This window comes from Thalassophryne amazonica, chromosome 5 (assembly GCF_902500255.1).
Source record: "Thalassophryne amazonica chromosome 5, fThaAma1.1, whole genome shotgun sequence".
NCBI classification, from domain to species: Eukaryota; Metazoa; Chordata; class Actinopteri; order Batrachoidiformes; family Batrachoididae; genus Thalassophryne; species Thalassophryne amazonica.
In genome coordinates, this window is record NC_047107.1 from 131,429,941 (window position 1) to 131,438,932 (window position 8,992).

The 8,992-nt window shown below is 46.7% G+C and overlaps 1 protein-coding gene across 1 annotated transcript in view; it reads left to right on the forward strand.

Annotated features, from left to right (window-relative positions):
- The first annotated feature begins 1,449 nt into the window (after positions 1-1,449).
- The window catches only part of LOC117510024 (nucleus accumbens-associated protein 2-like), an 86,171-nt gene continuing 78,628 nt past the window's right edge, over positions 1,450-8,992 (forward strand). The window contains exons 1-3 of the mRNA XM_034169628.1: positions 1,450-1,902; positions 1,991-2,175; positions 2,602-2,856. Of these exons, the coding sequence (XP_034025519.1) occupies positions 1,486-1,902; positions 1,991-2,175; positions 2,602-2,856 (857 nt within the window). The 5' untranslated portion in view covers positions 1,450-1,485. The remainder of the gene's footprint in view (positions 1,903-1,990; positions 2,176-2,601; positions 2,857-8,992) is intronic.

Genomic DNA, 8,992 nt, shown 5'->3' on the forward strand with positions numbered 1-8,992 from the left:
ACGTACGTGTGCACGCAGGCGTGGTGTTGTTTCAAAATGACTGTGCACAACCCCCCCCCCCCCCCCCCGGCCTCTGCAGGGCGGTTAGCCGCATTAGCTCCTCAGTCTGTCCTCAGATGACTCCTCCCCCCCCCACTGTCTGCCGTCTCCCCCTCCTCCCCCCTCCCCCTGTGGTGACGCCACACGATGCGTTTACTGAGCAGAGGAAAATCTAGCAGCTGTCCAACCTGCATGGAGGACAGACAGAGAAGGAACAGGACAGAGGAGGTAAGGACATGTCTGTGTGTCTCTGTGTCTCTGCCTGTCTCTCACTGTCTGTCTGTCTGTGTGTCTATATGTCTGTCTCTCTGTCTCTGCCTGTCTCTCACTGACTGTCTGTCCATCTGGCTGTCTCTCACTCTGTCTGTCTGTCAGTATCTATCTGTCTGTTTGTCTCTCTGTGTCTCTGTCTGTCTGTCTGTGTGTGTCTCTGTATCTATGTGTCTCTCTGTATCTATGTGTCTCTCTGTGTGTCTCTATCTGTCTGTCTGTCTGTCTTTCTGTGTGTGTCTCTGTCTATCTGTCTGTCTTTCTGTGTGTCTCCGTGTCTGTCTGTCTGTCTCTGTGTGTCTCTGTGTCTTTTGTGTGTCTCTGTCTGTCTCTCTGTTTGTCTGTCTGTCTCTGTGTGTCTCTGTATCTGTCTGTCTGTCTGTTTGTCTGTGTGTCTCTGTGTCTTCTGTGTGTCTCTGTCTGTCTCTCTGTTTGTCTGTCTGTTTGTCTGTGTGTCTCTGTATCTGTCTGTCTGTCTGTGTGTCTCCATGTCTGTCTGTCTCTGTCTCTCTGTTTGTCTGTCTGTCTCTGTGTGTCTGTCTGTCTTTCTGTGTGTTTCTGTGTCTGTCTGTCTCTGTCTGTCTTTCTGTTTGTCTGTCTCTCTGTATCTGTCTGCCTGTCTGTCTCTCTGTGTGTCTCCGTGTCTGTCTGTCTCTGTCTGTCTCTCTGTTTGTCTGTCTGTTTTTCTGTCTGTCTCTGTCTGTCTGTCTCTGTCTGTCTCTCTGTTTGTCTGTCTGTTTTTCTGTGTGTCTCCTTGTCTGTCTGTCTGTCTCTGTTTGTCTGTCTGTCTCTCTGTTTGTCCATCTGTCTGTCTCTTTCTCTCTTTGTCCCTCTGTCTCTCTGTTTGTCCGTCTCTCTCTCTGTCTGTCTGAGGTGTAACTCCTCCTCTCCCCTGTTCCTCCTGTCATTTGTCTCTCTTTGACTCCTCCCCCTTGCCCCTCCCCCTCTCTCTCTCGTTCATGCTCCAGATGTTTGTCCACGCTGATCTGACCTCCACCTGGATGATCTTCTGTCTCCTGCGGTGACTACTTCACCTCCTCTTCTCCGTTCGGCCTCTATCACTCACTCCCTGCCTCTTGCTTTGACCCCTGACCTCAGCTATGGAAGTGCATGGTTTTCCCATTCCTGAGACTTAAGGACTTTGGACCTGCGGCGGCTCAGGCCAGGATTGGCACCATGGCGGAAGGCTTGCTGCAGGTGGAGATTCCGGACTTCGGCAGCAGCGTCCTGGGCAGCCTGAACGAGCAGCGGCTGCTGGGACAGTACTGTGACGTGTCCATCCTGGTCCAGGGTCAGGCCTTCAAAGCACACAGGGCCGTCCTGGCTGCCTCCTCGCTCTACTTCCGAGACCTGTTCAGCTCGTCCTCGTCCTCGCAGCCCGTCTATGAGCTGCCGTCCTCGGTCACGCCGGCGTGCTTCCAGCACATCCTGTCTTTCTGCTACACGGGGCGGCTGAGTATGGCGGCCAGCGAGCAGCTGGTGCTGATGTACACGGCCGGGTACCTGCAGATCCAGAACATCGTGGAGCGCGGCATGGAGCTGCTGCTGCTGAAGACCTCTGCTGCCTCTTCGCCGCTGTGCTGCGACTCCCAGGTGAGCCACGCCCACAAAGCCTGTGAATGATTGTTCGGACCGCAGGAGGAACCATAGAAGAAAAGATTAACCGTTGGTTTGATTCCAGACGACGTCCGCGGACGAGCTGAGCGGCTTTAGCGCGCCCCTTGTTCAGCAGCACAGCACCCCGCAGCTGCAGGAGGCGGAGCCAAGCTCTGAGGAGCTGCTGCTGGCCGTCAGCAGGATCAAACAGGAGCGCGCCGACACACCTCCCGCCGAGGAGCCAGCAGGGGGCGCAGGAGAGGAGGTCAGGTGAGGTCAAGACGCTAACATGCCTTTTCGTAAAGAAATAGCAGAAAGAGCAAATAGTGTCTAAATGCTCTGAAGGCGCGTTTCAGACCGTTTAAACCCTGGACCCAGATCAGGATCAGGATCCTGTTTGCCCTCCAGACCTCCTGAGGAGGGTTTCTGGTTGACCCTCGGCCCCGCTCTCTGAACGTAGGGTGGCACTGTGGATTAGCGGTTAGCATGGTTGAAGGCTCCAGGTTCTCCTTCCACCTGTGTGGAGTTTGCATGTTCTCCCCATGAGTGCTTGGATAGGCTCCACCCCCACGACCCTGAAATGGAATGAGCAGGTTTAGAAAATAGATGAATGAATAATGTGAGCTAATCTCAGCGTGTGACGCCCACCGGGCGAGCTCATGTGGACTCATTGCATCCTCGTCTTTCTGTCCTCAGACTGGACATGAACACTGAGCATCAGGTCTCCAGGACCAGCGCTCTGTGTTACCTGGGTGCAGGTGGAAGTTTGATCCCAGCTTTTCAGTCCTACCTGCTGACCAACGGGGGGCGCTCCAGTCCTGCAGCGTCCAGCCTCCCCGCGGACTCCCCTCCGTCCCACCACACCACCGAGGAGGAGCTGGACGAGGAATACTACAGCAGCGCTGTCCAGCCGAGCGTGTACCAGCACATCTACGGACACGCCTACAGTAAGTGATGCAGAGGCCCCGCCCCCGCTGACGGACAACCTCAAACACGATTCACAGAAAAGCACAAAGGTGAATCTGTCCAATCACAACACTCACATAGAGACACACACACACACACACACACACACATAGACACACATGTATCAATCAATCAATCAATTTTATTTATATAGCGCCAAATCACAACAAACAGTTGCCCCAAGGCGCTTTATATTATAAGGCAAAAGCCATACAATAATTACGTAATAATGACTTTCTTTGCTAACAAAATTTTAACTATTAGAGAAAAAATTACTCATAACCATCCCAAAGACGTATCGTTATCTTTGGCTGCTTTCAGTGATGCCGGTATTTGGTTAGACTCTTTCTCTCCGATTGTTCTGTCTGAGTTATTCTCATTAGTTACTTCATCCAAACCATCAACATGTTTATTAGACCCCATTCCTACCAGGCTGCTCAAGGAAGCCCTACCATTATTTAGTGCTTCGATCTTAAATATGATCAATCTATCTTTGTTAGTTGGCTATGTACCACAGGCTTTTAAGGTGGCAGTAATTAAACCATTACTTAAAAAGCCATCACTTGACCCAGCTATCTTAGCTAATTATAGGCCAATCTCCAACCTTCCTTTTCTCTCAAAAATTCTTGAAAGGGTAGTTGTAAAACAGCTAACTGATCATCTGCAGAGGAATGGTCTATTTGAAGAGTTTCAGTCAGGTTTTTAGAATTCATCATAGTATAGAAACAGCATTAGTGAAGGTTACAAATGATCTTCTTATGGCCTCGGACAGTGGACTCATCTCTGTGCTTGTTCTGTTAGACCTCAGTGCTGCTTTTGATACTGTTGACCATAAAATTTTATTACAGAGATCAGAGCATGCCATAGGTATTAAAGGCACTGCGCTGCGGTGGTTTGAATCATATTTGTCTAATAGATTACAATTTGTTCATGTAAATGGGGAATCTTCTTCACAGACTAAAGTTAATTATGGAGTTCCACAAGGTTCTGTGCTAGGACCAATTTTATTCACTTTATACATGCTTCCCTTAGGCAGTATTATTAGACGGTATTGCTTAAATTTTCATTGTTACGCAGATGATACCCAGCTTTATCTATCCATGAAGCCAGAGGACACACACCAATTAGCTAAACTGCAGGATTGTCTTACAGACATGAAGACATGGATGACCTCTAATTTCCTGCTTTTAAACTCAGATAAAACTGAAGTTATTGTACTTGGCCCCACAAATCTTAGAAGCATGGTGTCTAACCAGATCCTTACTCTGGATGGCATTACCCTGACCTCTAGTAATACTGTGAGAAATCTTGGAGTCATTTTTGATCAGGATATGTCATTCAAAGCGCATATTAAACAAATATGTAGGACTGCTTTTTTGCATTTACGCAATATCTCTAAAATCAGAAAGGTCTTGTCTCAGAGTGATGCTGAAAAACTAATTCATGCATTTATTTCCTCTAGGCTGGACCATTGTAATTCATTATTATCAGGTTGTCCTAAAAGTTCCCTAAAAAGCCTTCAGTTAATTCAAAATGCTGCAGCTAGAGTACTGACGGGGACTAGAAGGAGAGAGCATATCTCACCCATATTGGCCTCTCTTCATTGGCTTCCTGTTAATTCTAGAATAGAATTTAAAATTCTTCTTCTTACTTATAAGGTTTTGAATAATCAGGTCCCATCTTATCGTAGGGACCTCGTAGTACCATATCACCCCAATAGAGCGCTTCGCTCTCAGACTGCAGGCTTACTTGTAGTTCCTAGGGTTTGTAAGAGTAGAATGGGAGGCAGAGCCTTCAGCTTTCAGGCTCCTCTCCTGTGGAACCAGCTCCCAATTCAGATCAGGGAGACAGACACCCTCTCTACTTTTAAGATTAGGCTTAAAACTTTCCTTTTTGCTAAAGCTTATAGTTAGGGCTGGATCAGGTGACCCTGAATCATCCCTTAGTTATGCTGCTATAGACGTAGACTGCTGGGGGGTTCCCATGATGCACTGTTTCTTTCTCTTTTTGCTCTGTATGCACCACTCTGCATTTAATCATTAGTGATCGATCTCTGCTCCCCTCCACAGCATGTCTTTTTCCTGGTTCTCTCCCTCAGCCCCAACCAGTCCCAGCAGAAGACTGCCCCTCCCTGAGCCTGTGACGTGGTTCGTCTTTAGTCCTCTCGGGATGTCGTCTTTTAGATAACACAAACTAATTGCAAGTGATATGCTAGAAAAGGACACAACACTTTAGAATAATTCAGCCTTAAGCAAGATAAAATGCACAGAGTTTTTAAGTTTATTTAAGCCTTCGACACAGAGCTTAGACAAACTGAGTCCTCTAGAGAGACTGAATATGACAACCGCGCTCATCTATTTATTGGAGACCCGCGGGCATCGCTCCTCCTTCGACTTTTTTATTTATTTCATTCCCAAGACATGGTTTTCTATTGGAAGCGTCCTCTAGTGAACCCTAAGCAGGTGTTAGGCCATTATTTCAATGTGACAAACGCTCCCATTAAAACGTGAAGGATTTACAACTGATTTTTTTAAAAGACCTTCAGCCACAGGTGCAGCTGGCCTGAGGCCCCCCGCACGTGGCCTCAGTCACAGGTGCAGCTGGCCCGAGGCCCCTCGCACGTGGCCTGCGGGAAAGCACCTAAAAGGCCTTGGAAAGCCCCTGACAGACTGAATGACTAATAGAGCCCTTTTTTTTGGGTTGAACACCTGCTAGTTCAGCCAGAGGACATACAGTTCAGATCAGGACACTTGATAGTTCATCACAGTTCAAATATGGACCTAAAAATTCTTCTACAGTCCCTCCTCTGGGACTCGAAAGAGTCCCATTACTTCAACTATACTCTTGGGTTGTTTACTGACAAGACATCTTCATTTGTGCATTGCAATAATAAAAAAGAAAAACACATCACTCGACTTACTGATAACTCTGGTGCGGATATGAATATCAGTGATACTTCACACGGTAAATATATTGAAGTGCAGGTGAACCTACATACTAAGGCACAAGGTGAGCAATTAGCTGGATTATATCAACGCAAGGTGACATTCAAACATTGAGTTTTGGTGTAATTCAAGGCACTTAAAATGGCCACATAAAACAAGTTACAGCAACTTCTTAATCATGGCAAAGTAAAGGCTTTACATTGACATCAGTGCAACCAATCATCTTCTGGCATCTATTGTCTCACTCAACCAGAGGCTCCAACCCATTATACTTGGTTCTACATATTATTTTGTTAAAGCGTCACACATTTATTATTTAAATGCATCAAATAACCCCTACGTTACCACTATTTAGTCAACCAATCAAGAAACTATTCTAAGGATGTGCAGCTATATCTAGTTAAATGATAAACACCATAAATGGTTTCCCTTCATGTCCGTACTTAAGTCATTTGCCTTAGTCAATCATATAATGGTTTTCATTATAGGCCATTTCTCAACATTTTCCACTTTGTTTTTCTTCTTTTTCAGCTTGTTTTCTAATGCCCTTTTTGGCCAGACGCCAAATTTAGGCGATGCATGTCTCTTAAGGCATGCTATAATTTAAGAAAAAGGGGTCCCTATGGTGCATCTTTACTACTAAATCTCCAAACACGCCGTGTAAGGGTCCCCTTTTTATAACTTTGCAATGTGATATCTATGTGTATGCATTTAGCTTTATCTGTGTTACGCAGATGATGGTAAGGACAGACATTTACCCGACCTTCGTTACTAACATATATCCTTCTTTGTTTTTTTTTTTACACTCAGATTTCTGAAACCAGTCCGCAATTCAAACTCAACAACCAAGATCATAGTCCGTTTTCAGTGCCATTACGTCAGTCCGCGCTCCTCAGCATTTACTCAGCGTCTGAAGTTTTGGGAGAAGTTGGGGAATATGGGGAGGTTGGCCTTTCAGGGGTAGTGGGGGAAGGATCAGGAATTCTGGCTTTCAGACAGTCGTGCAGTTCTCTGATGGATCTTTCCAGCTCCTTGTGCTGCTTGGCCAGGTTGTATTGAATTTGGCATTTCAATTACTGTTATAGCTCCTGTGAGCATCACAGGAGCACAAAGGCCTTTCCAATTAGGGGACAGCGATGACAGGAGTTTCCTTCTTTGTCCGCATATCCAAAAGATGTCAGCTAAGGGTACCGTTCCCTTAGCTAAATTTGGAGTAGATACCCATGAAGCATGGGTGAGATTCAGTCCAATTACAGACCCCCCTGTGGCCGGTACTATTTGTTCACACTGTATGCCTGCTGCTGGCAGGATGTGACAGACGGTAATGTTCCATGCTGTTTTGGCCGGTTTGTATTCTTGCTGCTTTTGCATACACTGTATATGGTGTTTTGGCTGGGTCGTCCCTACCTGCCAATCGCTTATGTATTGTGCTACTAATCCTTTAGCTATACAGAATGGGTGTATCATCCCTTTCTCTATTTTAATCATAGGTGGAACGGTTCCTTCTGTACTTAGGGGCACTGGACAAAGTTTACTGTCGGCAGCATATTTTTCATCACCTACTGCCATTTTCATAACACATTGTGTATAGCATTCTGCTTGGTCTGAGTTATGTTGGGGGCTCCTATAACAGTTGTTGATATCAGGTAGGGGTTTAGCCTGAGGTATCACACCTTTCCGGTGACAGGCTATGCAAGGCTTTTCACTGATCTGCCTAGCCGAAAATTTCAACCATTGGTAAAATAGATTGGTCTTCAACCCTTGTGTACGGGCTAGGTCTGTACTGGGATCACATCTCCCTAAGTGACTGCTTGTTTCTAGGCTTCTAATTGTCCTCTTTTTCCTTGGTTTGATTTTTACCCATTTTGTGGCTTCATGTACTGTAACAGTTACGTCTTGCTTGGTTTCCCTGCATCCTCTTTTATCACAAATTACATCTATGTTGAGTGTTCCCTCCTCTTCACATTTGATGCTAATGGCTTCGCCTAATATGTAATCCCCCAGCTTTCCCTGTATTCCTATGTTCTTGTAGGCTTTTGATTTAATGTATACCAAATTATATGTTTTTCCTGTGTTTAGAATGCCTTGTTTAGCTGCTATTGCGGCCATGGCCACGGCACAGTCCGTTGTATGTTTTGGACGTCTATGTTCTCCCATACTAACCACCAGTAGTATTGTCAATCCCTTAAATAATTCCTTAATCATTGTTCTGGTGACTGTTGAGATGTACTACTAGATGTGCTACTGAGTGAGCCGTCACTAGATGAGCTGTCACTAGGGATGTGTGGTGTATCTGTGCTTTGTCTGGGTTGTACTTCCTGTGGTTCTTCTGTCGGTAAATCTACTAAGTTGCTGTCCGAGTCTGATGTCTCCTGTGGCCTGTCTATCTGTCGGTCTGTATTTCTGTCTGTCTGTTGGCCTGCGTCTCCAGTTGTTTCTGAGTCTGCATCTGAGTCTGTCGCTGCTCTATCTGGCAGGGATCCACTACTCTCTGAAGCTGTGCGTCGTCTTTGTTCAATCAGTCTCTGTGAGCGCCTTGGCCGGTGTTCGCCTGGCTGCAGGGAGGCGTGGCCTTCCCTCGGTGCTTCTTCTGGCTGCAGGGAGGCGTGGCCGTCCCTCGGTGCTGCTGTAGGGTCTCTGGCTTCTCTTGCTTCCCCCCTTGGCCTGGCGGCTCTGCCAAGACGAGCTTGCCGAGGCCGCAGGGGCGCTGGGCCACCAACCCTACAGCAGTGGTTTAAATGAAACCAAGTGTCCTTACCGTCTACTTTGACTGCTGTACGTGAGGCAAGAATAACTTTAAAAGGACCTTCTCGGCGGGGCCTGTCCCACTTCTTTTTGAACACTTTGACGTAAACCAGATCACCAGGCTGGATGCTCTGATTTTCGAGTGGAATCTCTGCTTCTCTGTCTTCTGTAGCACCTTTGACCTGCAAAAAGATAGTTTTGTGTATTTGGGTTAACTGTCTCAGATAATTATGCCATTCGTCTTGTAGCTGCTCCAGCGATGGTCCTCCGTAGGGTCCTCTCAGGTATGGAATAGGCATCGGCCGACCTGTAAGAGCTTCAAATGGTGTCAAATGGGTTAGTCGGTTAGTTTGTGAGCGCATTGACAATAAAACAAGCGGCAACGCATCCAGCCAGGTTAGTTTGCCATTGCTGTCTGCTATGATTTTTGC